Consider the following 21,133-nt stretch of genomic DNA (forward strand, 5'->3'; position numbering starts at 1 on the left):
CTTTTAAGCTAAATCCGATTACGATTTCAGTTCATCGTGAAATAAATTATGTTAGGTGCATCGGTCTAGAAGTCGGTGTCTAGAGGATGCATCTATGTTTATTTAACTACCGAGATCTAGACCGATGCATATAAACAGTTTTCTTGTTGTTTTTAGAAGTTGTTTTTTTGTTTTTTTTTAATTTTTGTGAAAAGTTCTCGTCAATACGAATAATATAAGCCCAAACACGACGTAACTAAAACATACCGTTGAGGAGTACTCTCGACTTTCTCACGTCTTCATCATCAGGTAAGCTCTAAACCTTCACTGTTTGATAGTATCACCAGACATACATCTAAAAATCAAGTTTTAACCCTATGCATGCCTACAATTTCTGATAGTTGCCCTCGATTTCTCAGGATTTCCATCATCAGATCCTGACCTGATGACAATGAAAATAAACGGCGAGTATACTCTTTCACTACAAAGAAATGATTTCTCAAATCCGCAAAACTTGGTCGTTTAAATTCCCCATTGAAATATTTGATGTTTACACCTGATTTTCTCTAGATTCCCATGGTTCACATTGATGCGACTAATGCCATAGTAAATCAGAGCCTTTATCATTATACTGTGCTATATTTCGTTCGTATCCGCCTTGGGTATGGTTTCCATTCCATTGCCCAATGACCTTTGAATGATTTAAGATTTTTCACAGTTTAGAGGCAATTGTATTTAAGAAGTGTTTGATATGAATTTCAACTTTAATATCTCTACGCGCTCATGTGAAAAAGGGTAGAAGTAAGTTTATAATTATTAAAAAAAATATTTTATGTCATGTAAGCAAAAATAATATTTTAATATTTTATGTAACTTTATCATCAAAATATATCATTTTCGCAATTTTTCCTTTATGCCGAATTTCAAGATTCTGAGTTCACGGGAAGTACCTTGTAGGTTTTGATTCCCTAGCGTGTGACGGGAATTCGTCGGTATACGGGAAGGTGTCGGTATAACTGCTGTATCTTTTGATCGCGTTAACTTAGAAGTTAGATTTTTTCACAACCTAAAGGGACAATAGACCTAGGTATTAGGTATAAATTTCAATTTGATACGTTTATTCGTTCGTGATAAATAAGGTAGTAAGTTTCATTTTATTAAAATATAGCTTTTGCCCGCGACTTCGTTCGCGTGGAATAGTGACTTCCGGCAGATTTTTGGTTTTACCCACATAGTTCCCGATCTCGCGGGATTTTTGAGAAGTTCCCGCTCCCGCAGGATTTTTGGGATAAAAACTATCCTATGTCCTTCCTCGAGTTCCAAACTATGTCTGTACCAAATTTCATCCAAATCGGTTCAGTAGTTTAGGCGTGTAACAATTTAAAAGAAATGATATTACAACCTATCCAAAATTTGGCTTTGATTTAATTATATTACGAAATACCACAGGGGTCTATTTAAATTGGTGGTTGGTGAGCCGCGCTCACGCTCGTTGATGTCTTTTGGAAAGTCCCTTTCTTTCATTAAGAAATTCTAATACGTCCATCTCTTTCTTGCCCTTTATATTCCTATAGATGAAATTTGGGCTGTTACCTTTAAAGATGAAGTGGATATCGATAATAGTAAAATTTACATTAATTAAAATATATGTTTTATTTTGGCTAATGAGTTAATTAACTGACCATAGCGGCGTTAGAGGCAGCTGTTCCTGGTGCCTCCACAAATTAATTTTAATGTAATAAAAAAAATATATTTTTTCATTTTAGATTTTTTAAGATTCCAGAAATATGGAAAATTGGTCCCCAACAAAATACAGCGTTGTTTGCTCGAGGAACTTCACTCAAAATTGTTTTGAATATTTAAAACAATGCCGACGTTTATTTAGTTCAGCGATTCCAACAATGTTTTTGTCTATCTTAGTAAGTTTTTATAAACCTCATAATTTTGGAATAATTACATCGTCTACCTTTTAAACGAGCAGTTCGGGAGTCGGTGGATCGGTCGAGGCGGCCCCGTGGCATGGCCGCCACGATCTCCTGATCTCACGCCATTGGACTTTTTTTGTGGAGTGAAATTAAACGACGAGTGTACGTTAGTGAGCCTACAATTGTAGAACAATTAAAACAGCGCATACTGGACGCGTTTGACGAAGTAAAAAGTAAACGAGACATACTTTTATCATTAAAAAACAATTTAATTAAACGTGCTCGTGTTTGTATTGAAAATGGTGGTGGACATTTTGAAGGACAGCTAAAATATCTGTAAGTTTTTTTGTAAATAAGTAGGTACGTAAATTCTAAGGTGACATAACATAATTATTGTAAATATCAGCTGATTCAAACTTTTTAAATACGCCAAAATTACTTCTTTTCACAAGTTTTACAACTTTACTTATTTGATTTCTTTTTACCACGTAATCTTTTAATTTAGTCACCTAATTTCTTTATAATTCATTTTGAAAAAGTTGGTAATTTTGTTGGTCCTAAGCCCAAATAAAGTATGAAGGAAAAGTTTGAATTGAATAAAAGTTTATTTTCCGTACACCTTTTATTTTACTTTTTCTTAGTTTTTAATCGTAACGCATCTATGCGTTTTAGTTACCTACATTCGTTATCAGCTGTTGGACGCGGGGCAAGTTCGAGCGAGAGCACGCGAATGCGAGAGCGACAGAATATTATTAATGAATACTACTATGAATGACCTGCATGTCGATTCTATAAAATATCACAACTCACTTCGACATCACTCTCACTTCGACTTCGATCTAAAGGTAGAATTCCGTGGACGCGACAATAGTCAACCTATGAAAATGTATGGCACCCGTGACAGTCGCGCGCGGCCGACGAATTTCGTAAGCTGCTCGCGGCATTGTCAAAAATTTAATTCTGGTTTTACTAAAATTCTATAGATGTTATTAAGCGCTAGACCATGTTGAGAAGCGTACGGCCGCGAGCGGCTCACGAAATTCGTCGTCCGCGCGCGACTGTCGCAGCCCTCGGCAGCGGTGCCATACATTTTCATAGGTTGACTTTTGTCGCGCGCGGCTGCGACAATCGTGACCCACGGAATTCTACCTTAAAGTTTCGTGATTGACATTGTCAAACTACACTAGCGCTACACTATCGAGCGTGTTGACAAGTTGAACTAAATCAAAGTCGAGATTTTGACAGATCTGTCAAAATCTGTCTATCTATAGGGAGGTAGGGGAGAGATGGGCAGTTGGAGACATGATCAAATCAGAATAAAAGGGGGGTCCTTTTATTCTGATTTCTGATCATAGTTTTGTTTTTTTTTATTGGGTAGTTTACGTTACCGACTGGTAACGGTGTTCATCCATAGACTATCTGTCATTTCTGTGAGTTGTCAAGAACAAACACTCGTAAAAGTACTTAAATATTTTGTTGCGGTTTCGGATCGTTATAAAGAGAAAACTAATGAAAGGTATGTGTATTTTCTATTATTAATTATTGATTGTCAAAATCTCCAGTTACAATTATAGTAAGTCGATGCAATCCACACCTATTATACCTTTAGAAGAGAGTACTACAGCAATAGTTAATGGGCCCCACGTTTTATTTTAGTCTAATATGACCGGGACCACCTACGTAGGTTGACAGGTAAGTAACTATTTTTATTTTCTAGTTTTCAGTGCACATAAGATAAAACCGTTTAACTTAAAAGTTTTTACCGATTTTTTTCATAAACTAAGTCAAAGTGTCCAATGCTCCCTATGGTAGGGAGGCTTGGACATACCATGTAATTGTATAATTTGTAAATTTTGCTCTTCTTCGTCAGTGAAAATTTGTGAGGTTATAAATCTGCGCGAAAAATCCTTTATAGAATCTTGTTTCAGGTACCGTTGCCAACTTGATCTAGAGACTATTATATTTAAAATATTGTTTAAATAAAGTTCTAAGTGTTTTAAAGTGATTAAGTGCCTACCTTTAACGATGGCTAGAATGTTTTTGCTTAAATCTTTATTAGAAGAAGCTCATGCTTTAGATAATTTAGAAAAGCGTCAACAATCTGCTAGAATTCGTAGTTTATCTTTATTAACTCGCGATGATGACTATGTGAGCATATATAGATTGTCAAAGGAGCTAATTGACCAACTGGAGTCTGATTTACTGCCCCTGATAAAGCCCACAAAACGTCGAGGCAAAGGACTTACAACTCGTGTAAAAGTAAGTATTGACACAGTTTATAGTTGAAAAATTGTAATCAAGCACACAATAATAAGAAAACACTTAGTTCTTAATAAGGAGTATTCCCTTTATGTGGTTTCCGCCAGCTGATATGTTTTCAAAAGACTCTGTACTTCAGTTATAATATTGGTATTCTCTTAAGCATGAAAATAACCAAATTGGTCTCAATTTTGTTTTCACTAAATCCAGATAAAGTAGGTATTACATTTTTTATTGTATTTATTGTTTCACAGATACTATGTACTTTATCATTCTTGGCTAGTGGCAGTTACCAGAAGGTTATTAAAGAGGGCATCAGAACTTATTTATCGCAACCGTCTGCATCTCGTTGCATAAATGAAGTAGTGGAAGCTCTGAACAATCCGGCCGTAGTAAAAAAATATATAAGGTTTCCTCAAAATCAGCAAGAAAGGCAAATTGGCGCTGTCAGTATTTTTTTTCGTAGGGCAAGCATAGATTATATTCACAGCACGAATTTAGAGATTTCTGTTTATTTTATACTTAAAAGCTGCCTCAAATTCCTTACAATAACAAATTATAACTAAAACATCATATTTAGCTAAAATTCTGTGTCAAAACTGATAAAATTAAAACTGATTAATCTCGGTTGACATTTTGTCGAGTGGGAAGTCACTAGCACAGCATTGGTCGATGTCGAGCTCACTTCACTTCGCAAGTGATTAGGTGATGTTTACAGAATGCAAAATTAAGGTCGTTCTGAATCGAATGCGAAGTGAGAGTGAATAGCGAAGTGAAATGCGAGTTGTTGTTCGAATTTTATAGAATCGACGTGCAGGCAGGCCTTGGCCCTGTTGGCCCCGCTGGGTTGCTGACAGTATTCTACTTGTGTAGCCCTTTCATTTGATACCCATATTGAGGGGCTGTGCCATTTTGTGCCGGCGGCCATATTGGATTTAATTAAAGGTGTATACAAAATTTCAGACCAATCGGTTGACAGGAAGAGGGTGAAATTTGAATTACTAAATTTGATCCAAGAATAAATAATAAAACAAACGGGGTGAGCTAAATAAAACCGTTTAAATATCTCGTAATGTTGAAACTGAGTGTAATTTTTAGGAAAGCTCTTTCATTATATCTAGCCGAATATAAGAAATGGCAATAAAAGTTGATAATGATCTGTAAAATCTGATTTTTTATGCAATAAATTGTGAAAAAGTGCCCATCCCTCCCCTACCTCCCCTAAAGTATGAAATGACATTACGAATCGAAGTGAAATGCGAGTTGTTGATCGAGTTTTATAGAATCGCAGTACTGGAATAACTTGTACAATGTTTCCATGAATTGAGTGAAATTTTTGGATATAACTTATCGCTAATAACTTTGCTGATTATGAATATTAGTTTTTGAAACTTTGCATAGATAATACTAAGAACTTTTTAAATGAGCCCTTTAAGTATGTGCACTAATTAAAAAATAGCGGTGTATAAATGACTTTCCATCTGCTACGACATATCCCATGATAATGTTCGCTGATGACAGTACGCTTATCTTTGACACTGATGAAACTAATTCCATCGAAACACAAATAAATAAAAATATTAGCTCGGTAGTAAGCTGGTTAGAGAAGAACAACCTCAAGATTAATATAGATAAAACAAATTTAATGCAGTTTGGACAAAGAGCAAAAAAATTACATGAAAATCTTTGCCAAAATATCATCGGTTGAAGATGGATTAGCACTTCAGGAAAGAAAGAAAGAAAGAAAGAAAGAAAGAAAATCCATTTATTTCGAACACACGAATGACGCAAGAAACAAATAAGTAAATATGGCACAAAACAAACAATACAGTGAACATAAAAAGGAAAAAAAACGCTGCAATTGCGTCACTCGTGCGTGAAAGGGACAGCGCTCAGCATAAATGCTGTGTCTCGCGCACGCAGGCACGAGACAACAGCGCTGGTTTTCAGCGCTGACCCACCACGCGTCCTAGCCGGAACTACAAAACTTTAACGCTGTTTCGGCATAAATACACTAAATAAATAAATACATATATATATAAGTAATGTAAAACAGTTACAAGAACGATGTAAACTAAACAGAAGAACACAAACTAAAAACAAAATATAACACAATATGAGAATATCAGACATAGGACATAGACAAAAAAAGAGCGAAAAATTAAAATAGTCGACCAATGAGCGTCTCGAACCATAGACACCGCGGTAAGTGTCATGTGTCAAAGATCAGGTTAACCCGGCCAATTACATGTGAGATATGTTATTATGCAATATTATGTGTATCAAGTGATGTAAATAGTGTAATATGTGTTATTGTGTTGTATAATTGTGAGTGGATATGAATATACTATTAGTGTGGTGTGGGACGACCAAATTATAGGAATCCGGTAGCATAGAGGATGACCATGCGGAGCAGTGTGTGTAATGCGTTTCAAGGACAATCCGAGGTAACTAAAAATTGAAATAATTCGAAATAGCGAGAAGCAATGTCAAAAAAAAAATTAATAAAAATAAAAATTGATAAAATAAAGTAATATAGAATTGAAATTAAATTAAAGAAATTATTACAGGTCCAGAAATGACAATGCTTCGTATGTATATGAAGTGAAGCAGACAGGAGGCAGCAAAACCGCACCACTACATTGCCGGGGATCCCAGCAAGGGCTTTGGGCCATAGCTCTGAGGTATGCAGCTAAATTCCTATATTATAGGGATAATTGTGCTTGTAATAATTTGTTTTTTAGTTGGGATTTAAATGTTTTAATTGTTTTCAGGCCCCTTAAAGGTGGTGGGAGGTCGTTCCAGCAGTGTGTGGCTGCAAATTTGAAGCTGCCCCTGAAAGCTGCAGTTTTGTGAGAAGGAACCTTCAGCGGAGCAACTATGGAGCGAAGACCATGTCCGTAACATGTTTCCTTCCATATGAGTTTTTCGTATAGATAGTGTGGCTTGTGGGTTGAAGTGATACCAAACATTAGGCTAGCAAGATGTAGTTTACGCCTGGCAGCCATTTTTAGCATTTTAATTTCGTTGGTGTATGGTGTAACATGGTGTCTGCGAGGGACTTTAATGCAGAATCTGACACAGGCATTCTGAACCCGCTGTATCAACCTATCTGTCCTAGCAAGCAGACAAGGCCCATATACAGTATCACAGTAATTTAGCTTAGATAGGACTAGAGTGTCAACAAGTTGTTTCCTAAGAGGTAGGCTAAGAAAATTACGGATACCATATAGTACCTTCAGTCTGTAGAAACAGTTTCTAACTGTATTATTTATGTGAGCCTCGAAGTGCAGCTCCGGATCCAAGATTAGGCCCAGACTACACGCTTGTTCTACCCGTTCAATTTTTTCCCCATTAATGACTATCTCAGGCTTGGCAGTTAATATATTGGTGACCTGTTTTTTTGTTCCTAGCACCATAAACTTGGACTTAAGGGGGTTAAGCAGCAAACAATTCCCCTCCGACCAAGTCACTATCCGCTGCAGATCCTCATTTATCCTTTGAACTGCAGCTACCACATTATCCCTCTTGCAGGATGTATACAGCTGAATATCATCTGCATACATGTGATATCTGCAGCTCATAAGGGATTTGGCTACATCAGCGCTATAGAGGATGTACAATAATGGGCCCAATATCGAACCCTGTGGAACTCCCCTAGTCACCGGGAGTGGAAGGGATGAGATGGTAGTACCGTCCTCTTTGTTGATTTGCACGAGCTGGGACCTGTCCGTGAGATAGCTACTAAACCAATCCACCGCAGCACCGTCAAAACCATAATAAGTTAACTTGGACAGCAGTAGACTGGTATTAATAGCGTCAAAAGCACGTGAAAAGTCCAGCAAGACAAGGATTGACCCCTCCCCCCGGTCGCGTGCCTCCAGAATATTACCCACTACATCCATCAACGCAGTTGCAGTCCCTCTACCCTTGCGGAATCCTGACTGTAACTCGGGTAATATGTTGTTTGCCTCCAGGTATTCTATTACCTGGAGGTATACCACACGCTCTAGAATTTTAGAGAGGCAAGGCAGGATGCTTATAGGTCTAAGGTCTTTCATATTTACAGGGTCACTTATTTTGGGAATAGGGCAAACAATAGCACGTCTCCAAAGGCTGGGGAATGTATGAGTTTCTATGGACTTGTTGATGATATCAGTGATGACTTGCAGGGTGTTTGGCAGTGTGAGTGTCAACATGTCCAGACTGATACCATCAACACCCAGAGCTCTTGACCCCAGTCTCTTGATTATCCCCAAAACAGTCTCCGGATTGGTACCAGAAAGGGAGAACCTGGCTGGACTATACCTACGCGAGTTAAAGTAGTTGTTCAATGAGATATTGTCGCTACAATTCCCTGGTACAGTCAAGAATGCCGCATTTATACTATCCGGATTATCAAAATGACTTGGCAGCCGCTTATCTTTATGGTCAGGAAGAACATCTGATTTTAAATTCTGCCATAATAGTTTGGGATCTTTACTTAGCTCATTGATGTTTTTTGTAAAATATGCGGTCTTTTCCCTCACTAAAGCGGCTGCTGACTCATGCTTCAGATCCAGATAGTACTGCCTGTGGTTTGGGAGCTTTGTTTCGCGACTTCTCTGTCTAGCTTCATCTCGAAGCTTGAACATTAGACGAATGTTGTCGGTAATCCACGGTGTAGGCCGCTAATAATAGGTCTTTGTCTTCATAGGGGCATGGAGATCGAAAAGTTGAGTTATGTAGGAGTTAAATGTTTGAACCATAGCATCAACGTCATCCAAGGTTCCAATATCAGACCATGGTATCGCGTTTAGGTCTTGCTTAAAATAATCTGGCAAGATGTCAGCGAGAGGACGAAACCTAACAATCCTTGGTTTACACTTTGGCTTCCTGAAAACTGATTCACAAGTGATAAAGGCATGATGACCAAGCTCACTGATATGGTTCACTTCGACATTTCGTATGAGAGCATCAGTGCATATAATGTCTATCAATGAGCAACTGTCGTTCACAAAATGTGTGGCTGTTGTGACAGATTGAACCAGATTAAAATTGCCGAAAAAACCCATTAGCTGCCTAGTCTTTGAACTATTAGGATTTAGAAGGTTGACGTTTAAGTCACCTAATAATATGACATTGTCATATGGGCCTAAGGCGCTAATACTGGCAGTTATGGCACCGAGGAATATTTCCAGGTCCTGCCAAGGCGGGCGGTACGCAGTCCCTACAAGAAGCCTGTTTTTGTTAACTGTGAGGCCCAGCCAGAGTTGCTCAACAGTCGAGTGCTCAGGATGAGCCTTGACTCTTGCGTTTACACCATTTCTTATATAAAAAGCCACACCCCCGCCACGCCCTCCTCGTACAGAAACAGGTCGTGGTATATGTTTGAATTTGTACCCGGGGATACTAGGAGCGCGGTCCTCTTCCCCACTGCGTAACCATGTCTCATTGATAGCCATGATGTCCACAGAGTGGTTACCCATGGCGATCAAGAACTCGTCCTGTTTAGTCCCCAGAGATCCCGCGTTAAATAGACCAAACTTAATGTATTTACTGGGAGCCATAGATACTATTAGGTGCAAGCATTACATGTGTGAGAGTGTAGGCATAGTACCAGCCTATAAAGTAGTGTGTCGATGTAGAGTGTATGTTTATATGTGAAATATATATAATTTGAAAGTGGTTGGGGTTAAAAGAATATATGATATGTATATAATTAGAATTAGGTGTAAATGTAAATTGTACATATAATGTAAATAAATAATTTTTAGCAGATAAGTGATGAGACATTTGTATTGAGTAAATTTCGCGTGCGTGCAGTCTATGGTTGAGGACGGTGCAAAAAAGGTCATAACAATCATTTTGCCAGTTTAAATTTAAACAAATAATTACTCGAAGGTAGATTTTACTTAAGCTAGGCTGTTTAATTTTCAGAGCCGAAGACTCGGGATAAGTCCCCCTCCGTGCGGATCCTCTGCGCCTTGTCCCCCGGCGCCTTCCTGACGAGGATGCGGCCCTGCTTGGTCCAGACAAACTTCCAGCCAAGAGCGCTGGCCGCTTCCCGTGCTTGACGAAATAACAAGCGGTTAACTTTAGTCAACCGCTCGTTTAAGAAGAACCTCTGCGCCGGCCCGGGCATGCCGAGATCCGCCGTAGTTGCGCCTCGTCGCACTCGCGCGCTCGCCATAAGCTGGTCACGCAGGTCTCGGCGAGCAAGGCGCACGACTATCGGCCGCGGGCGTGATATGGTTGGTCCCGCTGAGTTCGTCGCGTTGAGCTGCCTGCCACCTACACGCTCTGCACTGACGATATCTCGATCTTCCAGGCTGATCCCTAACTTGTGACCTAAGGCTTTGATTAAATGGGTAGGGTTTTCCGCTTGTTCCTCCGGCAAGTTGGACACCTCTATATCATTAGCAAGTAGCTCCTGGTCCCTATCATTGAGCTCTCGCCTCAGCTCTTCCACTATTACGCCTACGTTGTCGGAGTTCGTGGGCCTCGAAGTAGCACGCTGTTCAAGTGCGTCTACCCTGGCCTCTAGACCGTCGACGCGCGCGCTGCAGCAGTTCAAGGTGGACTTAAGCTCCGACATTTCCACCTCCATTTCTCTCCTAAACACCTGTATCTCCGCACGAACCGCTCTCAGCTCGTGAAGGATTACGTGCAGGTCATTGCTAGGTACAGGTGACAACTCACGAATGGTGGTGGTGGCGGCATTGAGCGACGTTGCGTTTATGCTTGGTGAGCTGGAGTCCAGGATCGAAATTCCAGCGACATCGCTTGGAGAACTATGTGTGAGGCCTCTGACAGGGGTATCGTTTCTGTTGCCCCTAACAATGTTTTTCTTACACTCGAGACATCGCCAAGTGGGAGGAACGGAGGCTTTTGCAGTGAATCCTCCACATACTCTACAGTAGAGAACCTTACATTTCCCACACCTAGCGCCATCTACCGATGAGGTGTAACGAGAGCAACCTCCACATTTGATACCCGGCATCGTTGGTGTGTCAGTTCAAGTATCACAAGTGGTTCCGGTCCGACTCACTAGATGGCGATATTGGTGATCCACTAGACAGATCAATGAGCAGCTTGTCTCCACGAGACAGATGGCGCTGCAGTTAGTGATGGGCGATTGCACTTTGTTATAGTCTGTGGCAACGATGTCAAGACTCACGTCCAGCAAACCAAAATTAATTATTTTGGCGGGTAACCGTATAACTTTGTACCAAAAACCGTATTTTAATTTGTTGATTTTCAGCCCAAGGCCGCACTATTTCACTCTCACTACAAACTATGTATAGCTGACTGACACAATGTAAACAATAAAAAAGTTTTGATGCACTATGACTTTTAATTCAATTTATAATAGGGAATCGTCCTGCAAATGACTTAGCCGAAACAGCTGTCAGCTGTCAACTGTCAGGCTGATCCTAACGACCACGTTAATCAATCGAGATTTAATTATGATGAAATTGAGCCAGGTCCAACTCGCTTATTGAATGTGCAGGTGTTCCAAAACACAACCAGGCTCAGCCAGATCCTGCCGAGTCCTCGGCACGGACGTCCGTCAGGGTGTCAGGAGAGGCCGTGTTAGCTGCCAGTGGTTACATAAAGGGCAGCAGAGACGAGCGACCATCGACACCCCACCATTCAGTCGTGTATCTCTGCTTGGAGGATTCCATTTTCGAACGTCATTGTGACAAGACATGTTATAGTTTGACGAGAATACGATTTTGTCGCGCTTTTGAATACTTTTGTTCAATCGTAGTTGATTTTCATGTTAAAACTATTTCTTGTTATTTTCTTGTTAAATAAACCTGCTTCTGGTTCTTAAAAATATTTTAACCCCTCTGCTCGACAAGATTTTGACATATTACTTTACCGTTGATTCGGCGGGAATTTTGAATCGCGACATGGAAGTCAAAAATTTGTACTAACTTTCTACACATGAATTCTAAGTCCGTAATGCCTGATCAGAAGTATTTTAACTATAACTTTAGAGCTCACTTATTTGACAACAACGTGCAAAGGTCAAATGGGGTCAGTTAATTCAGAAAAAGATAATAATTACGGTGTTTTTAAGTCTATCGAAAAGTTAGGCATTTCAAATTTGGTGAAAACTTACCAATAAATAATCGCATCACTTTCTCAAACACAACACAAACGTCATATTTATAACATTTTCAATCCGTTGCAATACATTTCGTGCACTTATTTATGTTCAATAACTAAAAAATCAGCACATAAAATACACAATAAAAACCGGCCAAGTGCGAGTCGGACTCGTGCACGAAGGGTTCCGTAAATTACAGTTAAATCAACCTATCTCAAAAACTATAAGAGATACTTTGATCAAACCAAAAATCGTTGAAAGAGTTAATTAGCATGCATCACCTCTATTTTTTTTAGAATTTTATACCCCGTAGTTATAAAAATAGAGGGGGGGGGACATACTTTTTACGACTTTGAGAGCTGATATCTCAAAAACCGTTCACTTTAAGAAAAATGTTTTCTAAAAAACATTTTTCTTAAAGTGAACGGTTTATCATTTTAAAAGACCTTTCCATTGATACCCCACACGGGTATGTACATCGAAAAAAAAAATTTCATCCCTCAGTTACATGTATGGGGGGCCCCACCCCCAATTCTTTTTTTTACTATTTAGTGTCATATTTTTGTAGCGGTTCATACAACACATATTCCCATCAAATTTCATCACTGTAGTACTTATAGTTTCCGAGTAAATCGGCTGTGACAGACGGACAGACGGACAGACGGACAGACGGACATGACGAAACTATAAGGGTTCCGTTTTTGCCATTTTGGCTACGGAACCCTAAAAATGAACAATTTACAAGATCAAAAAGAAGTAGAGTTTGGAATGGAGTATTTTTTTTTTTTTAAATCAGCGGTGTGCATTCGATACCTAAATCGGATATTTATTATAAATAATCGAATACCAATTTTATATATACCTATTTTTTAATAGCAACTTATTTCAATTTTATTTATTAATTTTAAATTATAGGTTCAATTTGTTTTTGTTGTTAAGAAAAGAGATATTTAAGTTTTATGAAAGTTTTTAGCATTAAATTTTTATATGTATTATTTATTTTGGTGTTGCGTCATTCGTAATAATTTTTAACTTTAATTGAATTTTTATTACCTATTACGGAATTTTAATTTATTCTTATATTATTTCTCAACAATTCTAAGATTTTTGTTTCGGCGGAGGGTAAGCCTGGTGTTCTGAAATATAATGCAATTTGTAACTACCAAAGTAATGTAGGTACTTATTTGATGATGAGAAACAATAATAATAATTGATTGATTTTAAAGTCACCAAATATGTTTTACCGAATCCCAAAAAGGAGGTGGTTCTCAATTTGGATGTTTGTTTTTGGTCGAAAGGGTATATTCCCCATATTTGTTATTAGGTCCAGGATCTGATGATGGAAACCTTGAGAAATCGAGGGCAACTCTCGAAAATTGTAAGCATAGATAAGGTTATAACTTGACACTCAGATGTATGTCTGATAACACTATGAAACAGTAAAGGTTTGGAGCTGACCTGATGATGGAGACCAGAGAAGGTCGAGGGAACTCGACAACCGAACTTCTCTCGTCTCCATCTCCTTCACTGTTGCAGAGGCCTCGTAAATACGAATAATATAAGCACAAACACGAGAAAGTTTAAATATTCAGTTGTCGAGTTCCCTCGACCTTCACTGGTCTCCATCATCAGGTCAGCTCAAAGCCTTCACTGTTGAATAGTGCTACCAGGCAAACACCTGAGTGATAAGATTTCAACCTATGTCTTTCTGCAACTTTCGAAAGTCGCCCTCAATTTCTCAAGGTTTCATCATCAGATCCTGACCTGATGATAATGGGACCACCTCGAAAGTATACGCTATCAAACAAAAAAAGAATCATCAAAATCGATAAATAAATGGCTGAGTAATCGCGTAACAAACATACAAAAAAAACGGTCGAATTGAGAACCTCCGCTTTTTGGGAAGTCGGTTAAAAATAAGTCAGCTGCGGCCATCTTTCCATCTTGGACCAGCTTTCGATGAACAGCGAACTATTTGCCCTTTCAAACAATAAAAACGTCATAAAATTTTGCTATAACTACACCTAACTACGGCTCTCGTCAAATAGCTTTGCCGCTCAGTTAAAAAGTTGGAAATAACGAATCGCCATTAAGTTTGGCAGGTCTACAGGAATCCTGCACATAAAACACCCGAAGAAATAAATAAGTCTTCATTTGCCGTCTTCGGAAACCCTAAAAACCGAAGATTTTTTTTATTCCGGCTACAACGTATTTTCTACCACTGATTTTCTAGCATTTTTTTTCAAAATAAATTAAGTCATTTTACTTTTCCTAATTTATTTTCGGATTATGGTACCGTATACCAAAGTGCAATTTAGTAATATTATAATATCAAATAATATAAAATTATTAAATCGATTCTTTATTTAAACGAATCGGATCATTCGATGCAAAACTTCTATCACCGTCGCCATCTTGTCTATGCGTCTTCAAATTTAAAAAAACAACTAATGTAAACAAACATGGCGAGTTCGATCAGAATTCCCGGTAATTACGATTGGATTTTAAAAAGGTATATTTCTAACGGGATGCTAAATATGAAAGGTTTGAATGCGTAAAAATAATTTAAATTTATTTAGTTATTTTATTTAGTATTCACAAATGTGGTTTGATTGGAAAGAAAATAAATATGAGCGTAAATAATTAGGAAAGTGTATGACTGATTCGCAGACCCCAATTGGGGTCTAAACCGAGCTTACGGTGACATTGATGTTCAGACCCCGATTGGGGTCCGCTACGGATTTGACGGTTAATTCTCTTTCTAGGATGACAATGTCAACTGTGACAACAAAAGGGTTGAAAAAAACCTAAAATATTGACAGTAGTACCACGGGTAGTTTTTTCTTACCCGTGGTACTACCAGACCGCTTGGTAGTACTACGGGAAGAAAAATTTACCCGTGGTACTACTGGTAGTACTATTGGTACTACTGGTAGTACCACGGGCAACAAACGATAAAATGAACCTTAAAAGCTCGAGCGCTTGATTGTTATTCCAATGCGATAGCGCACAGTTCAGTGACCGCAACCGTGCCGTGGCCGTGCTTAGGGTTGCTTCTTACAATTTATTAATATTTTAGGTAGGAAAACAAAGTTACACTTATTTTAAGATAGCCTTTTTTAAAACTGAGTTTTAAAATAAAAAGTAATATCAAGAATATTTTTCTTTAGTTAACTATTGTATTGCCTACTAAAATGGAGTATGGGTACATTAATATTACCTAATACTAAAGCATAGGTAAGTACTTAAGTAAAGCTTTCGTCATACCCCGTATGGTACAACTCCGTCGAGTGTTGATACATACCTAAAATTTGTTTCTGCGTAGCGACACGCTTAATGTTCCGAGTCGTCATTAAGTTGGACCAGAACTATACCTACTTACACTCGAGATGTGTTTTGAGCTACAAAACTAAAGTAAACTAACTAAAGTAAAATAAGTACCTAATGATCTCTGTTGTTAAAATCATAACGTAGGTAAGTATTAATTTATTTAAAAAAAATAGAATTACTAGATAAGTTAATGAATATAAAATGTTTCTAAATCTTACAATAGTCGCATATAAACCAACACAACTCAAAATAATCCATCAGTTTGTTAGGTAGCTTAAAAAACCTAATAAAAACCAACAGCATAACATGCCACGAAATAAAAATAATATTGGAACGCGCGCGGCGCGTGTGACTATTGAAAGCCCTGAGCCGCGCGGGGCTACCGGTAACCCAGCGAGCGGTAGGCATTTATCGCGCGCAAGTACGTCGAGTGATAGAGGCCTGCCTACACTTATAAAGATTTGACATGCTCATTCTCTGTTTAACTAGTCTGCTACCGGGTAAAAAATGATACTTTTTATTCAGCAAAAGGAAAACATTTCCCCTGGAGTCGGGTGAAATCGCGAGGAGCAGCTAGTCTGCAATATCTTTGCAGGAATAGAAACATACTTACATGTAACATTCAGCATCATAAAATAATCCTTGTAGTAAGGCGAGGGATATGATGGGTAATGAGCTCTGCAGACCAGCTGGCGGCCATTGGATGATTTGGAGAATTCAATTTCTAGAAAGGAACGCGGTGTCCCAACTAGTGTATTTTCCACTTCTGAGGAGTTGGTTTGTGGCCATCCTGTCAGGCGATCTTTTTCTGGAAATAAAAATTATTATTTTATATAACGGTGAAAGTTAAAATAAAACAGATAAATACGCTGAGCGGGAAAACATACAGCAACGTGAGAAGAAGCAAATAATGTATTTTTGTGTTACATCGTTACATTTTTGAATAACTATGGACATTTGGTAAAATTGACACCTGTAGGTACTGTTACTGGGCAGGTCCAGAGTCACTAAAATAAAACTATGTTTGAACTAGTAAAATAAAGGTATTGGTGTTACAGCCTTTTTTTATCGTCCCACTGCTGGGCACAGGCCTCCTCTCACAAATAAGTAAAGGTATATTGTCCGAAAAATAGTACATAGGTTTTATGTGTCCGCCGCGAGATTCAAAGTTAGGGTTATGGCACATTATAGCGGCACCGCAACAGCACGGCGTAAGCTTGCTGTCACCACAAACTCAATATTATTTTAAAACAGTTATGATTGAACACGACGCAATGAAGTTGTTTCGCTGCCGACTCGGAGTCGGCGCGTAATGAGCGTGCCGTCCGCTGTACGCGTAAGGTCCGCTCGCTTGCAGCACGCGGGCGGCGAGTCGAGTTGTGTGGTAGCGGCAAGCGCGCTGACTGCTCGCCGTTGGCTTTTTCATATTGACATTACGAAATATATCATAATATACACGATTTAATGCTCTAAGTTGAATGACAACTTAATTGGTTGATAACAGTAGACAGTATTTCTGTTTCTTCCGCGCCACCCTTCAGTAAACCAGATGTACATCATCCACCACTTGAATTAGCCCTTACTAGGATTTCGATTTTAAATTTAGCGAGAGAATATGGCTGATGGAGCTGGGAATTCTAACCAACAACCTTCTACGAGTGCCGGCTTAGCTAGAAAACTGAAAGTGGTTTACACGTCAGTTTGTAGTAACAGAAAGCTTTCATGAACTTTTTCGTGACATGGTGGAGTACAAGAGCGATCTAGCTGCTACGAATAAGTTGGCGCTGATAGATCGGCTGGAGACTGGCTGGAACGAGTCCAACAACTTTGAAGTTGTAGTTTCTGGTATTACGGATACCCAGGTATGGTCAGATTTACTTAAAAATACCCTAACCTCCTTTGTTTGATTGAGACGTTATAAGAATTACAAATTATTTTGCTTTTTGTTTCGATAAAATGATTGTGATTGTGACCCAACCCAAATAAATGGATTGTAATGTGTGAGAACTTTTTATTACACTTTGACTGAAAGCTGTTACGCTTTGTCTGAGAATTTGACTGAAAGCTGTTACGCTTTGTCTGAGCATTTGACTGAAAGCTGATACGCTTTGTCTGAGAATTTAACTGAAAGCTGATACGCTTTGTCTGAGAATTTGACTGAAAGCTGTTACGCTTTGTCTGAGAATTTGACTGAAAGCTGTTACGCTTTGTCTGAGCATTTGACTGAAAGCTGATACGCTTTGTCTGAGAATTTAACTGAAAGCTGATACGCTTTGTCTGAGAATTTGACTGAAAGCTGTTACGCTTTGTCTGAGAATTTGACTGAAAGCTGATACGCTTTGTCTGAGAATTGGTACGCTTTGTCTAAGGCATAGATTGAAAGCTTGCTGCTTGAACCGGTGTGTCTTCTGGAAGCTTCTACGCTTCGTAGGCTTATTAAGCTAACGTGTTATCAAGGTCCTTATGTTGAAAGCTTCCACGCTTTGCGGGTTAATCATTTAAGTTTCTGAGACAGACCTGTCGTTTCTATGGTTTCAACGGACAACGCGAGAGCGCGTTGATTGTCAGTATGGCCGTGTCGGAGAATGAATAATTATTTATTTTTCGAGTAACAACACTAGACTGAATGTTGTGAGCTTCATATTGATGTTTGACAGTGACAGTTGTCTGTGTCATTTCAATCTGTCAGTAGTGTGAATGTCGATGGAGCTCGCTCTCTTGCTCCTGAGACGTTGCCGGCGCCGGGTGTGCGCACTGACCGAGAAATATTAAAATGGCGGACGAACATCACCAACACGTGGACTCAAATCCGTTTTAATCTGCGACATATATATATAATAAATCTGTAGAAAAGTAATTTTTGTACGTTGAAGAAATTGAAAAAAAAAATAGCCAGCATGTTAAAGGATAACTAACAGAACCCATTTCCATCATTTTTGTCTGTTTATCTGTTTGTTTGTGCGCGATTCACGTAAAATCTACGAATTCAATGCAGACAATGCTTATATACAAAACATTCTACGTAACTTGAGGTATTACTTAGTTTAGTATGTAGTATAGTGTAGTTGTTTCATTGAAATCGGTTCATTCTATAAAAAGATATGATTAATTTAGTGAATTCAAGAAGTAAAATATTACGACACGCAATCTGTTTACTTTTGAAAACTGTATATTTGAATTTTGTACTTAAATATATTAGTTGATCGGCCTATTATTATCAATCTGTACACAGAAAATCACACCTTTCTAAGTAACTTCGGAAGCAAAATAAAATTTTATGAAAATTGTGTTTAGCCAAGGTTAAAGTAGCTCCATCTGTGGTAAAATACATCAAATTTGTCAAAGGAGCGAGGTGGTAAATAACAATTACCATTTACATTCACAATTTCCGTGCATTTTCCGTAATTCACCTAATTTAAACAGGGGTGTAATTTTTCGATAGGCATTTAAATAGTGTTCGTCAGTTTGCCGTGCCACATCAAAATCTAACTATATTATATCTAACCTTGATGAAAGGAAAAATAATAATTCTTAGCCAAATTTAAAACGGTGCCATCTAAATTGTTTTTTGAACATTTATGTCAAAAATGATGACATTAGTGGAACAATTAATTATCATTTAAAGTTATAAGTTATAGATGGAGTTGTGCATTTTTTCATAAACGTGGTTCTATCAATGTGGTGGCCTTAAAACAAATTACTTTGAATGAGTAGTATTAAGTAGACCTTAATTATTTTTTGTGATGCAAAATATCGCATGCTTAATCATATATTGACATAACTAAAAAAAGACGTTTTTCAAGAAATCGCTAAAAACGATTTAGCAAACCTGACTTTCCTTACAAAATGGCTTATTACTCAAAGAAAATAACTTTATATAATGAAATAATAAAAAAAGTCGTGGTGGCCTAGTGGGTAAAGGACCAACCTCTCAAGTATGAGGGCGCGGGTTCGATCCCAGGTCAGGCAAATACCAATGCAACTTTTCTAAGTTTGTATGTACCTTCTAAGTATATCTTAGACACCATTGACTGTGTTTCGGATGGCACGTTAAACTGTAGGTCCCGGCTGTCATTGAACATCCTTGGCAGTCGTTACGGGTAGTCAGAAGCCAGTAAGTCTGACACCAGTCTAACCAAGGGGTATCGGGTTGCCCGGGTAACTGGGTTGAGGAGGTCAGGTAGGCAGTCGCTTCTTGTAAAGCACTGGTACTCAGCTGAATCCGGTTAGACTGGAAGCCGACCCCAACATGATTGGGAAAAGGCTCGGAGGATGATGATGAATGAAATAATGTATTGTAGGGATAGTTGATAAAGTGAGTTATTGTGTTTGAATATAATTTTAAAGAAATTTAGTTTTTTTTTACTATAAATAAATCGGTTAAAAAATTGTTCCTCAAGATGCGTCAGTTTAATATAAAATATATAGTTACATTGATTTAATACTGGTGAAACGAGCCCGTGTTTTATTTAATACATGACTAAAGAATATTCATTACTAAGGTATGGGTCCTTATACTATGAAGTATGATTTTGATACTGGTGACATATTTTGAAATGAGTCCGTGTTTTGGTCAATGTATGTTCTTATTATTATGATAATGAGTCTATAAACTGATATGTCTCTGTCTCGTAAAAATGTTTGCCGAAACGATTGAGTGTGAAAGGGACAGATATAGGTATAACTCCGCCTAGGAAAAAGATATCTAAAAAATTCCGAGATCGACCGAAAGAGGGCGTTAAAATAAACTTCTTGGTACCTACACTTATTTAAACTTTGACCGAAACACTAATCGGTCAGTATATGATTAAGCGTGCGATATGTAAACTTAATCCTAGAAGAAAGGAGGATCTGTTTCTCGCAAGTGCTGCTAAGCGTGAGGTAATGTATACATTTGTGAAATCTTATGTGTTAAAGAACAAGAAGATTAATAGGATACTTGTTAAAATATAAAAAAATGCAAGCGAAATCATTATACATATATATTTTTCTATGGATACTTACCTAAAAACCACTCGATATACGACGGTGGGTTACCATATGCAACCTCACAGACGATCGTAACTCTGTTCCCAGCTGCTACCGTGAGTCTGTGTCCTGGCAACTCGCGAGAGTCCTTGAAGAATATTAGAGGCGATTTTGGAGCCAACAGAACCAACAATTTAGCTGGCGGGCTGGAAAGGGCATCCTGGAAATAAGTAAGACACGTTTTTATTATTTGGCTAGATTTTTAACGGTTCGACACAACTTGAAATTAAGGTACTTAAAGTAATCTTGTCTTAGGCTTGATTGCAGAATTTTGGTTGGAGTGTAGCAAAGGGTGTGCAAGGCTTTTGGGACTTTTGGTTTTGCATAAAGGTTGAATAAACGAATTTTGATTTTGGCTCTCTGTGTCAATGTTTCACAACGTATGATAAACTAAGACATGTTAAGAACTGGCCTCAACGGGTCGTAGGTTCTGGTGACTAACTGACTATTTTGTGTAGACTGTGTGAGATTCTTATTCTTTATTGCACACTTAACAATACATATAAAAAAATAA

The 21,133-nt window shown here is 38.3% G+C and overlaps 1 protein-coding gene and 1 long non-coding RNA gene across 2 annotated transcripts in view; one reads left to right on the top strand and one right to left on the bottom strand.

Annotated features, from left to right (window-relative positions):
* The window catches only part of LOC135117206 (hemicentin-1-like), an 81,414-nt gene that overhangs the window by 46,361 nt on the left and 13,920 nt on the right, over positions 1-21,133 (bottom strand). Inside the window, exons 3-4 of the mRNA XM_064035799.1 lie at positions 20,596-20,779; positions 16,205-16,399 (exon numbers count right to left, since the gene is read on the bottom strand). Coding sequence (XP_063891869.1) covers positions 16,205-16,399; positions 20,596-20,779 — 379 coding nt within the window. The remainder of the gene's footprint in view (positions 1-16,204; positions 16,400-20,595; positions 20,780-21,133) is intronic.
* Positions 6,378-7,060, top strand: LOC126057019 (uncharacterized). The gene is made up of 3 exons (XR_010276705.1): positions 6,378-6,610; positions 6,734-6,847; positions 6,938-7,060. It is a non-coding gene; the product is annotated as an uncharacterized LOC126057019 (long non-coding RNA).

The sequence above is a fragment of the Helicoverpa armigera genome, chromosome 8 (assembly GCF_030705265.1).
Source record: "Helicoverpa armigera isolate CAAS_96S chromosome 8, ASM3070526v1, whole genome shotgun sequence".
NCBI classification, from domain to species: Eukaryota; Metazoa; Arthropoda; class Insecta; order Lepidoptera; family Noctuidae; genus Helicoverpa; species Helicoverpa armigera.